Genomic DNA, 23,284 nt, shown 5'->3' on the forward strand with positions numbered 1-23,284 from the left:
TGCCTGGTCCAAACTCTATTATTTACAGACAGCCGCCATATAGCTGGAATATTGCTGAGTGCGGCGTAAAACTAAACTCACTCTCACTCACTCACCCTACTGAATGTCAACACAAACACTGATACACGATGAATAATACTGCCACAAAACAACACTCCTTATATGAGTCATTGATCAAACTTGTAATCTGTATCTTTGAAACAGGGATAGGGGAGTTCTGTAAGTGCTTGCTTATCTCACTTTGAAATCTGAAATTAGCAATTGGTGGTTTCCTTTGGACCTTGGCAAGGCAAGTCAGGGTAATTATGTCACAAAAGCACATTTTGAAAACACACACTGCATAAATATATTTCAAGTGACTTCTCAACTGTAAACAGGAAGAGACAAATAAAAGCGGATGCACGTCATTGTGAAAACGGACGAATAATTAACACTGGCACTTTCAAACTAAGTTATAAAACACGTTCGGCTGTGTCCTGTGTACTTTCCAAGACGAGTGACCATGATGCGTTTACTGTTTGTGTCGGCGCTGTTTGTTCTTGCTGCCTGTACCAGCAACAAGCCTGAATTGGACAACGGACAGAGTTGTGTTGTGGGCACTTTGTTCACCCACATTCTTCAACTGGAACGAACAGTGGCTCGTCTGTCAACAGAACTGAAGACCATGGCAACAAACCAAGAAATATTGAAATCCACTCTGCTCGCTAATATTTCACTATCACTTGGTAAGTACAGAAATGTGGACCCTTAGAATTGATTGAGTGTGTGAGTGAGTATGGTTTTACGGCGCTTAAAGAACAAATAAACTTTTTTTGGGTACTCTTTTAACTATTACATATGAAAGATTTGCGGTTAGACTTATGCGGAACAGCAAATTCATTCTTAAAAAACTTGTGGTTAATTAATACCGAGCGATTAAAACTTGCCAAAAAGTCGCCTGCTTCACTCTCGCCCGCCAACGAAACCACAGACAGGTTACGTAACTCTGTCGCCAGAGCACTGCAGTGACGTCATATGAGGAACGATTTTCAGTTAGTTGCATAGAAAGTGTGTAGCACGCTCATCAATTTTGATGATTTCTCGACATCAACGACGACATGCCGATTCGTTGCTTTGTCGTCAATTGCTCCTAGGGGTCGGGCGATGGTGTCACCATGCACAGATTTCCACAGGACCCCGCAGTTCGTGCAAAATGGGTGATGTTTAATTTGTGAGTGCGAAGCGAGCGTTGTGGAAGCCTGAAACGATATCTTACTTGTGTTCAGATCGCTTCACGGAAATGAAAGAATCAAAACTACTTACTAGTTGTAGTAAAATATGTATATGATTGATGACCATAAAGATTTTCCATGACACAACTTGTAACATAACGATTTCTTCCTCGGAAGCGAGGTTGTGGTCGAAGTAACAATAATATTGTAAGTAGTATTATATTGACACCCACCTCGCTGCAACGAGAGAGAAATTGTTATGTTATAAGCTATGTCATGCAAAATCCTATTGGCCATCAATCAAATACATATATTTTACTACCAGTAGAAAGTAGTTTTGATTTTGTAACTCGGTGAAAACAAACCTAAATAGCATTTATCCTCAGACTGGCGGATGTTCGCAACAGGGCGCCGCCATTTTTGAAAATCGTAAAGTGACGGGCTAAAGTCTGTTAGAATTAATGAGATTATGGTTTGTTTTCATCAAGTTAGAAAATCAAAACTACTTTCTACTCGTAGTTAAATATGTATTGGAATCATAACCAAAAGGATTTTGCATGACACAACTTATAACATAACGATTTCTTCCACGGAAGCGAGGTGGGGGTCGAAGTCACAATACTGCGTGATAAATGTCTTGGTACATTCACGTGGTTAACGTGCACTCACCAGTATGTAGATACTAGTCAATGTACGTCTATATGTTTGGTCTTATAATCCTAATTAGTTTATTATCATAGTTGTATGCATTTTGAAATTTAATGAAAAGCAGACGATCTGCTGATACTTATTGTGAATTTATAACAGAACTGTTATATCTAGACATTTTATAGTTTGCCAATGTGAATCATAATTCGCACACACGCCCTAGTGTATGTTGTCTGTTTCATTACACTTCACGGCGAAAACAATCATTCTGTTGAGTGCTACGACAAATGAATAAAAACAAAATGCAAATATTAAAATTAAAACAGATTAAAGTTATAGGAACAATGTCAGGCTATTACCTTATTCGAGGAATGTATCCATCAATATCCACAAAAACGAGTGATATGCCACTCATCTGCAGCTGTTCCAAGTGATGTGTCTTTTAACAGTTTAATATACGAAAAAGTGATATATCTTTTCAGGTATTTCACATTGGTGTATAGTCTCATTGGTCACCCAAGATAGCACACCTGGCAACTAATTGCATAATGTCCGCCTTTCTTTAAAAACAGTAATTTAGTTAGCCAATAATGGGCAATCAATCAATGTATTGCCGGTTAATCCTTTGAAAGAAGGACGTTGTTTTTACGCAGACACCGACACGACAGAGTGTATTCAATATAGATTAGTAAATCTACATACATAAACACTACTTTTGACAAATCCGCTGTGTAAGATAAAAGTAATTAATCAATCAGCGTGTTATCGGTTAATCCTTTGATCGATGTTTATAATGTTGAATATTTACTCCAGACACAAGAAATGCCAAATGGGAACCTTTGTCGGGTCATCTAAGTGTGGTACCACTAATTATACCTGTTATAAATTCATTAACTGACCATCAAGTGAATGATGACAAATAACATGTGTAGGTTTATACCACCTAACACGGGTTACAACAAGGGAGTATTAATTGCTGTATTGCATGTGAAAACCTTATGGGCCGACACTGTTTTGAGAATACAAACAGATTTTTTGCATGACATGATTAAATATCGAGGTAAAAAAACATAGAAATGGGATCAATTTGGATCAGTCATTATACAAATAAGGCCCAACGACACCAAGCGATTTTGACAGAATCGTAAAACAAGTTGTAACTCGGAAACTAGGCAAAGCAGGAGACAAAATTAAATGACAGTAGATTGTGAGAACATATAGCTTTCATTTTCCACTACGGTTGTCACGATTTCAGGTTTATACAAACCTGTAAACAAGATAATTTACCCCCTGAAATGTAGATGAATGCTGCATCGGCCCTCATATCTATTCCTCATATGACGCCACAGAGACGCCCCGCTCTGATTGGTTGAAATTTCGTTCGCGGGTGAGAATTGTGCACTGTTGTCCAAAAGGTCGATTTAAGTTAGTTAAAGACCGAGGTGAGTAGTTTTAATGACGGGGTTTCATTTATAGCGATGCCAGTTAGCGTTTTATGTATTTGTACCCCCCTAGAGTATATGTGATCTTTGAGCAATATTACAGCAATATCAAGGCAGGTAACACCAGAAATGGGCTTTACACATTGTACCGATGTGGGGATTCGAACCCGGGTCTTCGGCGTGATGAGCCAACGCTTTAACCACTAGGCTACCCCACCGCCCCAGAAGGCGTGTAAGAAGCATATGACACGGATGTGCAGCGCGTTTGAGTCCCGTGTCACACGAGACAACGAGACACACACGCGTGTACCATGCGTGTAACAAGTTTCAGTTGAATTTGACGAATAACGTCAGGGTTGCATAATTGAAATTTGTATGAATTCTGAATTCTGAAATTTGTTAGTGTTTGGGGATTAACTACATGATGGTTTGGTTGGTACTTGTTTTGTTGGTTTAAACAATATTTATTTTCCTCTGATGACATATGTGTATAAATTTACACATGACAGGCTTTTGGGGGATTGGCAAACAGGCAAAATTACCTATGTTAATGCCTCTCCCTTGTTTTGTTTAATTTTATGTTTTGTTTTTATATTTTTTAAGTTAGCACATGTTGGTTATATGGGATTAAATGCGAACTTAAGGCAGGCTTTGATAAGAAATATACCTAAGGCTTCGAACCTTGGGTGTTATTTAGTGGACTTGGAAGTGTTTGGGTCCAGTGAACTCTAGTGCACCTTTCCGTGCTGTTGGCAGTGTATGCAGTGCAGTGTTGGTAGGGTATGACGTGTTTGGGCGTTTCTGTTTCGTTGCAGTGAGTGCATTTGTATGTGTTTTCATTTTATGTAGATTGGAACTTAATTTTGTATGACCTGTAATTTGGTTATCGCCCTGTCAAAATGATTAGATTTATGGTATTTAAAAAAATAAATTGAGTGGGTTTTGGACAAGATTTTTTAGTTTAGAATTTGAATTTTGGTATTTACTTTACAATTTTGGAAGATTTCCTCACCACAAATACTAGTATTGGCGAATTCCTATTTTATATATTTTGTGAAGACATTCTCGTTGTTGGTGGATACACTGGATACAGACACATGACATATGACATCTGAACAGGTCCCTTGATATGCAACATGAAATAACATGATTGTCATTTACGTATGCTACATGCATGGTTAGTGGCAACATCAACGCGCCGCCTACCATACCGTTGATCGTGAAAACATTGTTAAAAGACTGATGTATATCTTTTTTAATTAGTAGTCCTATGCTGATGACGAGGGAATGATGACAACCATATGTGCTGTGGAAAAACCGCATAGAGATGTTACATTATGAATTGTTGTATAATGTGTAAAGAGGATCAATGTCAGAGAAGAAAACAATACCGTAACGTATTTATTTGCTTTTCCATGCACATCAACATTTACTTTGAAACGAGTGGATGTTTTTGTCGGGTTTTGGTAGTTTTTGTATTATCCCCTGCAACGCGTTTTGCGGGGGGTATTATTTTGGACTCAGTCCGTCAGTCCGTGCAAATTCATCTTTTCCGGAGCTGAACATATAAACCATTCAATATTACTTCACCAAACTTGGAACATAGATAGGTCTGGTAGTGAACTTATTTTTGCCTTTCCATGGCCTAGTTTTCTTCGACTGAAATTTGTGGTAGTGCACTTTTCCAGAGCAGAACTTAAACACCGTCCGAGGTTTCTTTACCAAACTTGGAACATAGATACGTCTGGTGGTGAACGGGTGTCATTGGTAGTTTTGGATTTCTTAATAAAATATGTTTTGCGTTACCATGGCTTCGACTGAAATTGGCGGTAGTGCTCTTTTCCGGAGCAGAACTTTAAACCTTTTAATACTCTCCTTCCACATTGTGGTATTCAAGAACCTTATGACATAAATCCCTATATTTAAATATTGCACAGCCCCATAAATCAACATTATTGAGGTACAATAAACCGTGGAAGCAGTCCGTAGTTGATACAAGCATGCTAGTATATAAATATTTTACGTATGTATCCTTCGTTAGATCAATGTCAAGAACAATGTAACAGTTGACATAATCATAACTAGTTGACATATTCATGAATAGTATTTTACTATTGCTGGGGATATTGATGACTTTGTCTTCTTGTTTATTTATTAAGTTTATTTTGGTTTTCAGTGAGGGGGATTTTTTACACCAAGGCCCTACTATAAGATGTCATAGTTACGGCTTCGTAGGTGTAATTTTAAGGCGTCATGAATTTGTTTTTGAAGAAACGTCTATATGTCCGATAGTAGTATACACAATGGGGGTACGGGACCAGGTCCTTATCCAAGGCTTAATTAAAAATCAAGCCTTGCAAAATTTGATGAAAATCAGTCGAATAGTTTCTGAAATATTGACTTTTAAGTGAGCATGAGGTCGGTCGGGAAAAGGCAAAATGTCGTAATTAAGTCTTTATTAATCTAATGAAGTCAACGAGAGTGTTCCCAATGCCGTTTTGCTATAGCGTAACCATCTGCCGAGATGCATGCAAAATTTCAAGAAAATCGGTCAAATAGTTGAGTAAATAATCACTTTTTAGTGAGCATGGGGTTGGTCTGGCGAAAGGCTAACAATCCAACGTATTGTCGTACTTGTTATATATTATCGAGGCGAGAGGTGTTTTTAGCCGAATGAAACGCAGGTCTCGGAAGTCGTCACCTAGCTACCGTCTCGGGGGTTTCTTTGAGCGAGCGCCGTGGACGAGTATAAGTGTGTGTGTCTCTTGGCTCGGCTGTGATGATGATGCACGGCCGTCTGACTAGCGAGGCTACAGATGTCTGAAAGTGAATGAAACACATCTCTGGGCAGTTTCCTCCCCGGGTCGTCGTCTCGGTATCACCGAGCGAGTGCTGTGGGCGAGTCGCAGTGTGTGGCTCGGCTCGGCTTGTACAGCGGCCTAGTTTTGTATACTTCCGGCACAGCAGCTCGGTCTTTGGCGATTTGATAAAAACGAACACGGGAAGCATGTGTATATGCCTCCTACACACATCAGAGATATGGACAAAAGCTTTTGATATTTGTGAGACCTTGAAAATACGATATATCGGTTGATGTGTGCGTAATTGTCCGGTTTTCGATCATGTCACCGTATTTCTGTGATGAACCTTTACATGTTATATAGTAGGGGGGCTGGATAGTAAACCAGGGCTTAGTTTATCTATTTTCTGACCCGCAGTGGGGGCCTGTGTGTCGGTCGTGCTCAGCTGATCGAGATGAGTGCACAGTTCGGGATACGGGACGAGATCGGGGTAATTTGGTGCCTGTCACGGTGGTTTCCGGTGGTATGTCGTTTGAAGTAAACCTGAGCGTTTTAGCCAATACGGCCGACTGAGTCTCAAGTCGTTTTTTCCGTTGTTGGCTAACATGACCGTGCCGTTTGAGTCGTTCATTTTTAGTTTCGCTCCCACGGGTTTGAAGACTTCTTCGTTGAGTGAGCACACGCTGTAGTAGCTGTCCGTTATTTGGTTGCGGGCGTTATTGACGAACAGCCTGTTGTTTTTGACGTTGATGTTGGTCCATTGCGGGTAGTAGGTGATATCGCAGAGCGCGACTTCGAGCTGACCTGACGTGTTATCGATCACGTGCAGCAGTTGAACGGACTTGCCGCTCGTGATTCCCGGAAGCGTAACGTACATATTGAAAAGTAGGTATGTATACTAAAATATATAACAATTCAAATATGTACAAACCGGGAGTTTTTTATTCTAAAAGTGATAATATAAGTGCTACCTATCTCACGCAACCGAGTATTGTGGTCGATGCAAAGGATGGTTTACATATCCTAATTTTCATACACAAGATGGAGTGATTTTCAGAATTAAAATGTTGGTAGACACATATGGAAACATTTCTATTGATGCCGGATCTATGCTGGCCGACTCATGTCGATAGTTTCTGTTGTGTCTCTCCAACATAATTCAATCCACAAAGGATACATTCAATGCCACATATGACGTTTTTAGTTTGACATGACAGGTCTTCAAATGACTTTGTGCAGTATGTTTTAGCTGTAAAGTTAGATTTGAATTTAGGATCAGGAATCAGGGTTCAGGAAGTTGAAACTGTACGTATTGTAAATGACAAAACAATGTCGCATCGATTGATTAGATTATTTACTCAACAGACCAGCACTACTTTCCGTTTTAACTGACGTAGTGAATACTCAATTTTCCCCTTTCCTGGCGGCCATTATGCCACGGCCATCTTACACACACGACTTCTTGATGTAACCGAGTCTCATTAATAAAATGCTGCTCTTCACGGCAATGGAGCTGACATAAAATGACCGAAGCCATCATAAAGTATTTAAGATCCAAAAAAACATGCACGAAATACAAACGAGTTATGACATACGAGTATAAGCTAATGGATGTGTTAAATAGCATAAATACTTTGTTTTTCAGCGGCTCAAGCAACTGACGTGGCCTACAGCGTGTCTCTTCGGTCAGACATCCAACAGATTGGTGGAAAATCTCTTACATTTGACACAGTCTTGTACAACCAAGGGGATGCTTACAACAAGGCCACTGGTATTTTCACCGCCCCCGTGTCTGGCACATACGTCTTCTGGGCAAATGTGATGGTAGAATCGACTGCCTATATGGGTATCCGCATTTTCAGTGGAAGCAAGATTATTGGTCGTGGGTATATCACTGGCCAAAGACATGGTGTAGCTTCCATCACGACTACTACCTACTTGCGCCAAGGAGACCAGGTGTGGATGGATGCTGAAGTCACTTCTTCCACCATTGATCTCCGGGGAGACGAATATTCAAGTTATGGCGGAACACTCATTCGTGTCCAATAATGGGTCCGGGGTTTCGATGAACTCTGTACATTGTTAATAATATCTAAATACTGATTTGAATTCAATTTTTGTTTTTGTTTTTATTCTGGTTATCCAAAACAATAGCTTGTGAGAAGGTGTATGTTTAATGTCGTTACTTTATTCTATGTCAGCGTAAGAGCGAATAACATTTTATTGGAGCTACTGTCACTGACCAAGAGTACATTCTGGATGCTTTTGAAAGGGCAAGGGAACTATTTTTTAACCAATTATCAACGGTTGGGAGTAGATATCTGAGTACTACAGTCAGTGCCACATTTTAGAGCTATTAGCTCTGACCAATCAATAAATAACTGAATACATTATGGAAGCTTTGCAGAGGGGCAAGGGGAATAGGGACTGAGCTCGACCTTGTGATCTGTTAAAATGGGCGTCATGAAGTCCATGCTAAACTACACCAGTTACAATAGTCATAGAACTTCAAACTTTGAAATTAGCAAAAAAACCCAGAGATTTTAAGAAGCATTCAACAGACGTATTACTGAACATATCAAGTCAAAACATTGATTACGCAACAGTCGCGTTTCCTGCTAAATGGGTTCCGTCCTATTGCGCAACCAGTCCAGAATTTTGAGACGAAGTCATTCAACTATATATATTATATCACTTGTATATTGCAACACTACGCTCCTTCTAATCCTTACAAACACGTCGTGCAGCGTGCTCTGTCGTACAGTGTGCTCTGACAAACGTAAATTTGGAAATCGTGGAAATCTCAAAACGAGGCTGGGCCGCTAGAAAAGTTTGGCGGTCTTGTACGGACTTGATATTATATCAATCACATTGTACGTTACAAAAATACACTTAATTAACGCAAAGAACACATAAAAGGTGTAACCAGTTAGCCAGATGAATTGTGAATCATTGTACAACCTCTTCAAACAGAGGCAGTATGTGACGTTCTAGTTAACTACATGCCGCCTAAACCTCGACCTAATATATAGAAATATGATTTTTTTTAAACTTTAAATTTAGCATTAATGCGTAAATACCATCTTATAAAACAAGGAATTGGAATTCAGTGTAACCATAGTTGTTTGTAGTGTCTCTTTTCACTTTCACACGAGAAACTTCGGATCGGCTGAAAAGTAGGTCATTGTCTGAATTGGTTAATGAGACTCATGTTTCGGTTTATTATCGTCAGAGCTGAAACTGACAGGTTCGTTAGTTGATTAAATGATATTTCGATTTAGCATCATTTCATAATAAGCATATGAAAGTGATATGGAGGAATAAGGTCGTGCATGTATCTGAAGATGCTCATAAAAATATCTTAACAGCCAACAATTCCAACTGTGAGCCTGCTTCTATTGCTTACCTTTCTTGGTGTTTTCTAGCTCATTCACCGCTTTCATTTCCGTTTGAATTGTATTATTTAATGAGTGAATTGTATTATTTAATGAATTTACAGTTTCTATGGATATTGGTTCCTCAGTGCAGGTCAGTGTACATGTGAGTATTTAAGATTTGTACAAGCATGGAGCCAAATTCACTGGAATACTGAATGAGTTTCAATGAGGCAGTCTGCTGCATTACAGCCATATGAACAGTCTGTAGAATGTCGCCATCAGGAGTAGATCAACCAGTGTCTAGAAATATGGACAACGATTGTTCAGTTTAGTAGAAGTTTATAACATGGTACCCCGGTGTTTCAGCAGTAATTGCTTATAAGGAATTAATTACTTACCTGCATCGGTGGAGTGGTAGCCACATATTATGATGTTTTGGGGTGTAATCTGGAATCTTAAAAAAACAACCTATAACTAAGTGGATAAACACTTGTCTCTCCATCTCTCAATACAACAGTATTGTGAAGAACGTTACTTTTATCCAGCCAGGCTTACTGTGAAAATTGACCACCTGTGCTGCTGGGTGAATATTTTTATTACTGATTTTCTGTCACTTCTATTATGCTTCATTGTGTCGTTGAATTGTGTAATGTTACTTTATTGGCCACTGTCATTGAAACATCTGTGAGTAATTTATATTGATTTGGGAACTTAGTTTATGTAATACAGGGTAGTTGGTTGGTTTCACACTGAATGTCTGGGTTAACACATTGCCAATTTTCAAATCCACAAGGCTAGTTGATTGGTTGGTTTGTTGTTTAACTATTTACCTATGAACCTAAATATCGTGTACAGCCTCCTACCAATTGGGTTTGGTTTGGTATGGTTGTTGTTTAACGCCGTAAGCTGTACTTATCCTAAATTATTCTGGAAGGAATTATTATTTAGAAACATAATTATATAATCCCAAGAGAAATTCAGCTGATTTTTCTGATGAAACTTCTTGTAAACATTTCCAAACAATTTATGATAAGCCTAACTTTACTGAAAAAGAAACTGAATTGACGTTTTCTATACTCAGCAGCAAAAACAACGTCAGTACGAATTCAAAATTAGATAGGCACTTTAATCAAATCATTGCAGAAATGGACATAATAAGCGGATCAAAAACATTTTTGCGTACAATATCTTGACACATCAATGAATAACTCAGCACAATTTTCAAGACATTACGTGAACGTTGCAGTACATTCAGACTCTTGACTTCAGTATCTAGTGTGGCCACCACGAGCGGCAATAACTGCAGCACAGCTTTTTTGCATGGAGTGCACCAATCGATTGATGAAGGCCATTGGCACCGGGAACCACACCCTGAGAAAGGCCTGGCGCAATAAATCGGCTGTGTTCGGCCTTGGTGTGACATTATTCAGTCTCCTCTGAATTTCATCCCAAAGATGTTCATTTGGGTTTAAATCAGGACTAGGGCTGGCCACTGCATAATGTTGACACCGTTTTGCTGTAGGAAGTCCCGTGTAGCTCTGGCAGTATGGGTTCCGGTGACGTGACGTGTGAAATGTGATATGACGTGGGGTCTGAGAGCTTGGTCGATGTAGCGCACCGCTGTGATGCCGCCTCCTCTCCATGGACCAAGGTTCTGGAACGCCATAGGACCCACTCTCTGGTTCAGGCCTATTCCACCCCATACCATGATGCTTGCACCTCCCATGAGTCTCTTTCCATAACGCATTGGTCTGAGTAACGCTGGCAACGTCGTCCCCCTATTCTTGTTCTGCCATCTGCAGTTGATACGCAGTACCGACTCTCATCTGTGAACAGAACAGTTCTCCGTTGCCTGCATCGCCAGTTTTGGTGTTGTAGGGCTAACTGTAGAAGTTCACGCCGATGACGAGGGGTGAGGATAGGTCCACGGTAAGGTCTACGGCAATGGAGGTTCCCTCTGTTAAAACGTCGGCGTACTGATTGGTTTTCCGTTGTTCCCACTGTGTGGCGTGCTGTTTCGGATGCCTGCATGAAGGGATTCTGTACATACTATCGCACAACATGGCGGTGTTGTCGTCTTGTGGTCACCCTTGGTCTGTCAGTACGGGGGCGATCATTTGTGGTGTTGCTGGCCCGGAAACGTTGGTGCAGCCTGTAGATGGCCCGAACGTTGACCTGGAAGTGATTGGCAACGGATTGGTGGCCAGCTACAAATCTTCCTAGCGCCTTGTTCCTCTGAGCTGTCGTGAGTCGCGGGATCCTGCTGACGTTGTAATGTGAATGTTTAAACCAGGTTTGGGGGTGCATTTTATAGGGCTGGTCCTTGTGCAGCATGAGTTGCATGAAGTGAGTGAGTGAGTGAGTGAATATAGTTTTACGCCGCTTTTAGCAATATTACAGCAATATCACGGCGGGGGACACCAGAAATGGGCTTCACACATTGTACCCATATGGGGAATCGAACCCGGGTCTTCAGAGTGACGAGCCAACGCTTTAACCACTAGGCTACCCGTCCGCCCCATGAGTTGCATGGAAAACATGGAGAACACCGTACCATCTCCGAGATCAGGTTGCGTTTTTGAGACCATTTCCTGGGTTCCATTCTGAGTTTGGGAAGGAATGTCTTTGCTCAGGTAAAGTTGGAGATGGTGTCAAAAATATACAATCAAAACATTAAATAAGTTTACAGTTATCCGTTTCTGCGATGGAAAATTCCAAACTGACGTTTCTTTTGCTGCTTAGTATATATCTATCGAAATGAGCGATGTTGAAATATTGGAGTCTCATATTAGCGAAGAAGAAATGCTATAAAACGAATAAAAAATGGTACATCACCTGGAGAATATTTTAACAGTTGTAATAAAAACATCGGAGCGTGCGTGATGTCATTTCGTCAACAATCTTTAGAATAGTGTCAGTTTCTCCGATTCATCGAGAAAAGTGATTATTATTCTTTTACACAAAAAGGAGAACGTTCAAAATTCAGATAATTACGGGGGTATTTCATATTAAGATTAAAATTATATAACAGTATATTGAATGAACGTTTAACACAATGGGCAAATATAATGAACAATGCAACATATCCGAAAATCAAGCAGGCTTTGCTTGATTGATTGGCTGTTGTTTAACGCCGCATTCAGCAATATTCCAGCTATATGGCGGCAGTCTGTAAATAATCGAGTCTGGAACAGACACTCCAATGATCAACAACATGACTATCGATCTACGCAATGGGGATACGATGTCATGTGTTAACTAAGTCAGTGAGCCTGACCACCAAATCCCTGATGTATATGGGATATATTTGTGGATAAGACGTTTAGTTAAATGTCAAAAGTCATACGTCATGGAGTCTGGTGATTAAACCTGCAGACACTTCACCACTTCTTAAATGTTAAAAAGGCGACTTCTTTAAATGGTATATAAAAGATGGTACAGTGAACAAGGGAGAAATTGTTGGTATAATTCTACCTCCAGGAACGTGTCTGAACGCGCAACATGTCTCAAGCAAATTGTCAGTGCTAACGGATTAGATTCAAGTTTGGTAACTCTTGTGCATGAATTCACTGCACAGTAAACTCGGCAGTATTACTCAAAGACAATGTCTGAGTTGCAGTGGTTGTACTTACCACACCATCGATGCCAACACCAAACATACTTGCTCACAGCCCTCAGAAATTAATATCGTTCCCATCTAATTAGAATATTATTTCAAGATTTGTATGTATTCCATTACAAGTCTGCCATTTCTAGGTTGTTATTAAGCTCAGTATTTAAATACTATTTTCCTGTATTTTTCGAGTTATCTTTCACAATTCGACGTGCTTCCTGCCGGCGACTTCGACCCTACTCTTTATCATGGAAATAGACAAAATTGAGTATGGAAGTGCTGGCAGAGGAGTGTCAATCATAGGTACATGATGTTTATGTGCAAGCTTGCCATCATATGCCACAGTTAAAAAGAGTTAGAGTGAGTGAGTTTAGTTTTACGCCACTTTTAGCTATATTACAGCAATATCACGACGGCGGACACCAGAAATGAGCTTCACACATTGTACCCATGTGGGGAATCGAACCTGGTCTTTGTGTGACGAGCGAATGCTTTAACCCCTAGGCTACACCCCACCGCCCAATAAAGAGTTAAAATGAATGAATTTTATAGACAGTTTGAAGACAACTCTCCCTCTGGTCGACCAACAACGAGCTAAAACAGAAAATGACTGATTACTAGCCAAAACGTACAAATGAATAAACAGAGAATAGCAAACATACAAACAAGCAAATTAATAAACAAACAAACATACATACAAACTAATAACAAATACAGTGATTGGAGCTTTGCGCTTGAGGTTAAATGCATCATGAAAATCGATAATAAAAAACAGATGACACAACGATGAAACAGGATGTGCGTCATTTGGAAAACGGGCGAATGATAATTATCCTGAAATATATATCACACTCACACGTTCAAACGAGGTTATATAACACGTCCCGCTCGGTGTTGTACTATTCTTTCCATGACCAATGATCATGATGCGTTTACTGCTTGTGCCAGCGCTGTTTGTTCTTGCTGCCTGTGCCAGCAACAAGCCTGAACCTGACAACGGACAGAATTGTGTTGTGGGCACTTTGTTCACCCATATTCTTCAACTGGAACGAACTGTGGCAAATCTGTCAACAGAACTGAGGTCCATGGCATCAAACCAAGAAACAATGAAATCCGCTCTACGGGACAAGGACGCACTGCTCGCTAATATTACACGATCACTTGGTAAGTACAGACATGTTGCCACTAAAATGTGAATGAACTCATCAAAGTTAACTTCTTAAACGTAGAAAAGGCAAAATATAAACAAAATACGTCTAGAAAACTGTACTCATCTAGAAGAAATTCTAAATTATTCTATGAGGAGTACAGAAACATATATAATCCTGATTGAAATTCAGCTGATTTTTCAGCTGAAACATGTTGTAAACATGTCCAAACAATTTAGGTTAAGCTTAACTTTACTGAAAAAGAAACGGAATTGAAGTTTTCTATAACTATCGAAATGAGCGATGTTGAAATATTGGAATCTCATATTAGCGAAGAAGAAATTTAAAAATGCTATAAAACGGATAAAAAATGGTGCATCACCTGGAGTTGACAATATGTTAACAGTTGTCATTAAAAATACCGGAGCGTGCGTAATCTCATTTCGCCAACAATCTTTAGAATAGTGTCAGTTTCTCCGATTCATGCAGAAGAGCCGTTATTATTCTTTTACACAAAAAGGGGGAACGTTCAAACTTACATGGACATGTCATTATAAAGTACATTATATGCAGTATATTGAATGAACGTTTAACACAATGGGCAAATATAATGAACAACATATCAGAAAATCAAGCAGGGTTTAGTTGATTCATTGGTTCATGTTTAACGCCGCACTCAGCAATAGTCCAGTCATTGAATAGTGTTTTTAAAAGTAAGGAAAAAAGAATACCGTAGATTTTATAAAACCTATAATTGTGTAGACAGAATAATATTTTGGCATTTCTTATAGAGCCCTGACAGCTGTGGGAAAAGTATTATGCAAGCATTAAAAGGCATCTATTCTTCAGCTAAATCGTGTGTGCGATGCAATAACCATTTAACAGATTATTTTAACTGTGCATTCGTTTTAAGACAAGGGTGTGTGTGTGAAAGCCAGATTTGTGGATGTCAAGTTCTTTATTGTGAATAACACGTTTCGGAGTGTATGCTTGTCCTTCATCAGGTGATGAAAGCACACATACACTCAGAAACGTCTTGTTATTCACAATAAAGAAGTTGACATCCACAAATCTTGCTTTTCACACATTCCAATTCTTAATGCCTTTCAAAGAAGGGTGTACGTGAAGCCAATGCTATTTTCATTGTTCATAAACTGAACCTTCCAAAATGGAAAACATGGAATGCAATTGTTCCCATTAATACTATATTGAACCGCAAAAGAAACGCGAAACGATATAGGTTTCTTAAACCACACCTTAATTCGCTCTAATTAACAATCAAACCGGAGGATTGCGTTGAATCTTGACAATTATGGTTAACACATGTTCGGGAATCACATGTAGAGTTCACACAAACAAATTTACAAAAAATGGTCCCACTAAGATACCTCAAAGTCAGTATCGTGTTGGCCTCCATGGGCATCAATGACGGCGTTGCATGGTCTGTACATGGAATGAATTAGCCGGTTGTTGAAGGCCATAGGCACTTGGGTCCGTACTCTGCTTAATGCCTGATCGAGTCCAGCCGGAGTTGCCGGCCTTGGTTGAAGGTCATTCAGTTTTCTTTGAATCTCGTCTCAAAGGTGTTCTATTGGACTTAAATCCGGATAGAGTGCAGGCCATTGAAGGGATTGGATGTCGTGTTGTCTTAGGAAATCCAGTGTTGCCCTGGCAGTGTGGGCACGAGCGTTGTCTTGCAGGAAGATGTGATTTCTGCGACGTTCAAAATGTGGTACAACGTGGGGTCTTATGACTTGGTCAGTATAGCGAGCAGCTGTCACGCCATTTCTTCGTCCTGGGCCGTGATTCTGGAACAGCACGGGGCCAGCTCTCTTGTTCAGATCGATTGCACCCCACACCATGATGCTTCGACCACCCTACAAGTCTCTTTCAACAATACACGTATTGGAAAACCGTTTCGCATGCCTTCGCCATACTCTCACTCTGCCATCGGTTCTCGAAACACAATATCGGCTTTCATCAGAAAAAAGCACAGTTCTTCACTCTCGATAACGTTAATTTCGATGCTGAGTTGCCCATTGCAGTCAGTTTGGGCGGTAACGAGCTGTGAGGACAGGACCACGACATGGTCTGTGACAGCAGAGTATCGGCACTTAAGGGTCTCTTGTGAGTCCCAGTGGTCTGGCGAGCTGTTTCCGTGACACTGGTGAAGCGATCCTGCAGATGATTGCGCACAATTAGTCGGTCTTGACGTTGTGATGTTACTGCAGGTCGTGCACTTCGTGGATGGTCTTGGATGCTGTTAGTGGCCTGATACCGTTCCTGCAGTCGGTAGATTGTCCTAACATGAACATTAAAATGATTGGCTACCCTCCGTACAGCCTGGCAAGCTTGCAGGCTTGGTTCCACTCATCTCTCGTAAGTCGTGGTATGGCGACTGTGTCAACACAAGAATGATTTCAGGCGAGTTTGGGACTCGCTTTCATTGGTAGGGTTGTCACGATTTGCACATGCATTTTCATTTTCACGAATGTCATACGGAACCTTTTACCACGTCTGTCTTTTTAGGTACTTTTAGTCGATATGCTTTTTCATCAGAAAACACACTGATGTTGGTAATAACTGTCAATTTGGATTATAAAACATGTTAACAAAACGGTACAATCACAATAAAAACACCACCTTGTAAGAACAAAATTTTCGGTTTCTTTTTCGGTTCAGTATAGAAATTCGGGGGTTGCGGATAAGAATTCGGATGACGACTTTAGCCTCACATTCAGAAACATGGGGTTTAACAGTTAATTTGGATATAGTTATCGTTATAAAACGGATAGATTAGCAAAAAAAGAAATAAAACAAAGAAGAAAATAAATGCTATTTTAAAGGCGATCATTTAAAGGTAGTTCATAGTTATTAATAGTCTAGGGTTTGTATTCTCGTGCAATTTTAGTATGGAAAAGACACCTCTCATAGCGTGGAAAAACCAACAGTGGAACAAATCGGACCATTGTCACTTGATGTTTTCTTTCAGATATTTGCCTGCCAAATACAATGAATCATTGAATATGCTTCGAAAGTATGGGGATTTAAAAATTATGAAAAATACATCTCTTAGCTTGTAAATTATTTCGAAACATCGGACGTCAGACGCCGAATACTATAGCGTATGGTCAATGAGGTCGGTTCCTGTTCTTTTTTACAGTCCAGCCGTTCGCTGTATAACTTCTTGGTTAAAAAATTCCGTCGATGCATATAGACTGCTTTCGTCCAAAAGCTTATGATTGGCTGTTAATTATGGACAATATTGGCTTCCTAACATGGGCTTCGAAAACCAGAATCTTACATTGTTCTCACTAATTCGTTTTTTGTCTGTCTATCACAAACTGTTGGAAACGTGTCTGTTATAAATACTATAAAACTCGTTCAGTCGATATTTTTAAACAAAAATGGAGATCAACACTCGAAAGTATGTCACGTTATGGTTCATATAGAGAACTCAAACGTCTTCTGACACCTGAAAAATATCTTTTTGAAGAGGTAGATTTTCATTGTCAAATGCCTCTTTAGAGGATGGTTAACAGGGTTGAAATATAATGAAGGGCGATGTAATAAGATTGATCCAGTTCCGAGGACTAGCCCCATATGTAAAAATAGTCTTGAGGAAGAATATCACATGACGCTCATGTCATTAATGCTTGTTGTATAAGTAATGTACACGATATTCATGTTTTGGTATAATTAAGTGTTAAAGACATAATTGTTCTTGCATAGGTTGTCATCAACACTTATTTTGCTTTATAAAACATAGGCTGTTGACCCCCCCCCCCCCCTTTTTTAGAGAGTGTATTTGTGTATACAGTACCAGTGTCATTAAGCATAATGTTACCTCGACTCAGATACATCATAACGAACACTATTAATTCATTAAATATGTTCCTGATACCTTGGACTATTTCAACTTCAAGGGAATTTCGAGTAATGTGGACATGACTGTGAATGTTACTGATAATTGTTTGGGTATAGATTATACTTGCCTGTGTCCAATATTAATATTAACAGTGCATGAAATACAAACAAGGTATAAGATACAAATATATATGAACTGATGAATATGTTAAATAGCATAAATACTTTGTTTTTCAGCGGCCCAAGCAACTGACGTGGCCTACAGCGTGTCTCTTCGGTCAAACATCAACCAGATTGTTAAAAAACCTTTTACATTTGACATCGTCTTGTACAACAAGGGGAATGCTTACAACAGCGCCACTGGTATGTTCACAGCCCCCGTGTCTGGCACATACGTCTTCTGGGCAAATGTGATGGTAAGATCGAGTACCTCTATGACGCTCAACATCTTCAAAGGAAGCACGGTGATTGGTCGAGGGCATATCGTCCGCCACGTAAATGGTGTAGCATCAATCACCACAACTACCTACTTGGGCCAAGGAGACCAGGTCTGGATGCATGCTGATGGGTCTTCTTCCACCATTCCTCTCCAGGGAAACAAATATTCAAGTTATGGAGGCACACTCATACATGCCCATTCATTGATTTGGGATTGCCATGTATTCTGTACACTATTACTAATACATGAAAACAGAATTGTTGATTCAGTGTTTGTTCTGCTTTTTAATTTTTAATCATGCTTATCATAATAAATACGAGTGGATAATGCTGACGTCGCTGCTTCCACCATTGATCTCCGGGGAGACGAACATTCAAGTTATGGTGGAACACTCATTCGTGTCCAATAATTGGTCCGGGATTTCGATGTACTCTGTACACTGTTAATAATATCTAAATACAGATTTGAATTCAATTTTTGTTTTTGGTTTTATTCTGGTTATCCAAAACAATAGCTTGTGAGAAGGTGTATGTTTAATGTCGTGACTTTATTTTATGTCAGCGTAAGAGCGAATAACATTTTATTGGAGCTACTGTCACTGACCAAGAGTACATTCTGGATGCTTTTGAAAGGGCAAGGGAACTATTTTTTAACCAATTATCAACGGTTGGGAGTAGATATCTGAGTACTACAGTCAGTGCCACATTTTAGAGCTATTAGCTCTGACCAATCAATAAATAACTGAATACATTATGGAAGCTTTGCAGAGGGGCAAGGGGAATAGGGACTGAGCTCGACCTTGTGATCTGTTAAAACGGGCGTCATGAAGTCCATGCTAAACTACACCAGTTACAATAGTCATAGAACTTCAAACTTTGAAATTAGTAAAAAACAGAGATTTTAAGAAGCATTCAACAGACGTATTACTGAACATATCAAGTCAAAACATTGATTACACAACAGTCGCGTTTCCTGCTGAATGGGTTCCGTCCTATTGCGCAACTTAGTACAATAACCAGTCCAGAATTTTGAGACCCACTCATTCAACTATATATATTATATCACTTGTACATTGCAACACTACGCTCCTTCTAATCCTTGCAAACACGTCGTACAGCGTGCTCTGACAAACGTAAATCTGGAAATCATGGAAATCTCAAAACGAGGCTGGGCCGCTAGAAAAGTTTGGCGGTCTTGTACGGACTTGATATTATATCAATCACATTGTACGTTACAAAAATACACTGAATTAACGCAAAGAACACATAAAAGGTGTAACCAGTTAGCCAGATGAATTGTGAATCATTGTACAACCTCTTCAAACAGAGGCAGTATGTGACGTTCTAGTTAACTACATGCTGCCTAAACCTCGACATTAAATATAGAAATATGATTTTTTTAAACTTTAAATTTAGCATTAATGCGTAAATACCATCTTATAAAACAAGGAATTGGAATTCAGTGTAACCATAGTTGTTTGTAGTGTCTCTTTTCACTTTCACACGAGAGACTTCGGATCGGCTGAAAAGTAGGTCATTGTCTGAATTGGTTAATGAGACTCATGTTTCGGTTTATTATCGTCAGAGCTGAAACTGACAGATTCGTTAGTTGATTAAACGATATTTCGATTTAGCATCATTTCATAATAAGCATATGAAAGTGATATGGAGGAATAAGTTCGTGCATGTATCTGAAGATGCTCATAAAAATATCTTAACAGCCAACAATTCCAACTGTGAGCCTGCTTCTATTGCTTACCTTTCTAGGTGTTTTCTAGCTCATTCACCGCTTTTATTTCTGTTTGAATTACATTATTTAATGAATGTAATTGTATTATTTAATGAATTTACAGTTTCTATGGATATTGGTTCCTCAGTGCAGGTCAGTGTACATGTGAGTATTTAAAATTGTACAAGAATGGAGCCAATTCACTGGAATACTGAATGAGTTTCAATGAGGCAGTCTGCTGCATTACAGCCATATGAACAGTCTGTAGAATGTCGCCATCAGGAGTAGATCAACCAGTGTCTAGAAATATGGACAACGATTGTTCAGTTCAGTAGAAATTTATAACATGGTGTTTCAGCAGTAATTGCTTATAAGGAATGTATTACTTACCTGCATCGGTGGAGTGGTAGCCACATATCATGATGTTTTGGGGTGTAATCTGGAATCTTAAAAAAACCTATAACTAAGTGGATAAACACTTGTCTCTCCATCTCTCAATACAACAGTTCTGTGAAGAACGTTACTTTTATCCAGCCAGGCTTATTGTGAAAATTGACCACCTGTGCTGCTGGGTAAATATTTTTATGACTGATTTTCTGTCACTTCTATTATGCTTCATTGTGTCGTTGAATTGTGTAATGTTACTTTATTGGCCACCGTCATTGAAACATCTGTGAGTAATTTATATTGATTTGGGAACTTAGTTTATGTAATACAGGGTAGTTGGTTGGTTTCACACTGAATGTCTGGGTTAACACATTGCCAATTTTCAAATCCACAAGGCTAGTTGATTGGTTGGTTTGTTGTTTAACTATTTACCTATGAACCTAAATATCGTGTACAGCCTCCTACCAATTGGGTTTGGTTTGGTATGGTTGTTGTTTAACGCCGTAAGCTGTACTTATCCTAAATTATTCTGGAAGGAATTATTATTTAGAAACATAATTATATAATACCAAGAGAAATTCAGCTGATTTTTCTGATGAAACTTCTTGTAAACATTTCCAAATAATTTATGATAAGCCTAACTTTACTGAAAAAGAAAATGAATTGACGTTTTCTATACTCAGCAGCAAAAACAACGTCAGTACGAATTCAAAATTAGATAGGCACTTTAATCAAATCATAACAGAAATGGACATAATAAGCGGATCAAAAACATTTTTGCGTACAATATCTTGACACATCAATGAATAACTCAGCACAATTTTCAAGACATTACGTGAACGTTGCAGTACATTCAGACTCTTGACTTCAGTATCTAGTGTGACCACCATGAGCGGCAATAACTGCAGCACAGCTTTTTTGCATGGAGTGCATCAATCGATTGATGAAGGCCACTGGCACCGGGAACCACACTCTGAGAAAGGCCTGGCGCAATAAATCGGCTGTGTTCGGCCTTGGTGTGACATTATTCAGTCTCCTCTGAATTTCATCCCAAAGATGTTCATTTGGGTTTAAATCAGGACTAGGGCTGGCCACTGCATAATGTTGACACCGTTTTGCTGTAGGAAGTCCCGTGTAGCTCTGGCAGTATGGGTTCCGGTGACGTGTGAAATGTGGTATGACGTGGCGTCTGAGAGCTTGGTCGATGTAGCGCACCGCTGTGATGCCGCCTCCTCTCCATGGACCAAGGTTCTGGAACGCCATAGGACCCACTCTCTGGTTCAGGCCTATTCCACCCCATACCATGATGCTTGCACCTCCCATGAGTCTCTTTCCATAACGCATTGGTCTGAGTAACGCTGGCCACGTCGGCCCCCTATTCTTGTTCTGCCATCTGCAGTTGATACGCAGTACCGACTCCCATCTGTGAACAGAACAGTTCTCCGTTGCCTACATCGCCAGTTTGGGTGTTGTAGGGCTAACTGTAGAAGTTCACGCCGATGACGAGGGGTGAGGATAGGTCCACGGTAAGGTCTACGGCAATGGAGGTTCCCTCTGTTAAGACGTCGGCGTACTGATTGGTTTTCCGTTGTTCCCACTGTGTGGCGTGCTGTTTCGGATGCCTGCATGAAGGGATTCTGTACATACTATCGCACAACATGGCGGTGTTGTCGTCTTGTGGTCACCCTTGGTCTGTACGTACGGGGGCGATCATTTGTGGTGTTGCTGGCAAGGAAACGTTGGTGCAGCCTGTAGATGGCCCGAACGTTGACCTGGAAGTGATTGGCAACGGATTGGTGGCCAGCTACAAATCTTCCTAGCGCCTGGTTCCTCTGAGCTGTCGTGAGTCGCGGCATCCTGCTGACGTTGTAATGTGAATGTTTCAACCAGGTTTGGGTGTGCATTTTAAAGGGCTGGTCCTTGTGCAGCATGAGTTGCATGAAGTGAGTGAGTGAGTGAGTGAATATAGTTTTACGCCGCTTTTAGCAATATTACAGCAATATCACGGCGGGGGACACCAGAAATGGGCTTCACACATTGTACCCATATGGGGAATCGAACCCGGGTCTTCAGAGTGACGAGCCAACGCTTTAACCACTAGGCTACCCCACCGCCCCATGAGTTGCATGGAAAACATGGAGAACACCGTACCATCTCCGAGATCAGGTTGCGTTTTTGAGACCATTTCCTGGGTTCCATTCTGAGTTTGGGAAGGAATGTCTTTGCTCAGGTAAAGTTGGAGATGTTGTCAAGAATATACAATCAAAACATTAAATAAGTTTACAGTTATCCGTTTCTGCGATGGAAAATTCCAAACTGACGTTTCTTTTGCTGCTTAGTATATATCTATCGAAATGAGCGATGTTGAAATATTGGAGTCTCATATTAGCGAAGAAGAAAAGCTATAAAACGAATAAAAAATGGTACATCACCTGGAGAATATTTTAACAGTTGTAATAAAAACATCGGCGCGTGCGTGATGTCATTTCGTCAACAATCTTTAGAATAGTGTCAGTTTCTCCGATTCATCGAGAAAAGCGATTATTATTCTTTTACACAAAAAGGAGAACGTTCAAAATTCAGATAATTACAGGGGCATTTCATATTAAGAATCTTAAGTAAA

At 39.9% G+C, this 23,284-nt stretch overlaps 2 protein-coding genes across 2 annotated transcripts; both read left to right on the forward strand.

Annotated features, from left to right (window-relative positions):
* The first annotated feature begins 473 nt into the window (after positions 1 to 473).
* Positions 474 to 8,216, forward strand: LOC124284344 (protein HP-25 homolog 1-like). Its single transcript, XM_046720429.1, has 2 exons — positions 474 to 725; positions 7,748 to 8,216. The coding sequence occupies exons 1-2, from the start codon at positions 503 to 505 to the stop codon at positions 8,149 to 8,151; spliced, it is 627 nt and encodes a 208-aa protein (XP_046576385.1). The 5' UTR covers positions 474 to 502; the 3' UTR covers positions 8,152 to 8,216.
* A 5,733-nt stretch (positions 8,217 to 13,949) lies between these two features.
* LOC124284345 (caprin-2-like) lies at positions 13,950 to 19,704 on the forward strand (the record flags this gene model as incomplete). The annotated part of the gene is made up of 3 exons (XM_046720430.1): positions 13,950 to 14,256; positions 18,345 to 18,665; positions 19,679 to 19,704. Coding segments are annotated over exons 1-3 (594 nt in total), but the record flags the coding sequence as incomplete, so codon positions are not given.
* Between the last annotated feature and the right edge of the window lie 3,580 nt (positions 19,705 to 23,284).

This window comes from Haliotis rubra, unplaced genomic scaffold (genome assembly GCF_003918875.1).
Source record: "Haliotis rubra isolate DU_JTF1 unplaced genomic scaffold, ASM391887v1 Scf334, whole genome shotgun sequence".
NCBI classification, from domain to species: Eukaryota; Metazoa; Mollusca; class Gastropoda; order Lepetellida; family Haliotidae; genus Haliotis; species Haliotis rubra.

What these genes read in the sequence shown, in the direction of transcription:
- LOC124284344 (XM_046720429.1), top strand. Translation starts at nt 503, where the DNA reads ATGATGCGTTTACTGTTTGTGTCGGCGCTGTTTGTTCTTGCTGCCTGT. An exon ending in TAATATTTCACTATCACTTG is followed by an intron (nt 726 to 7,747) that starts GTAAGTACAGAA and finishes TTTGTTTTTCAG; the next exon opens with CGGCTCAAGCAACTGACGTG.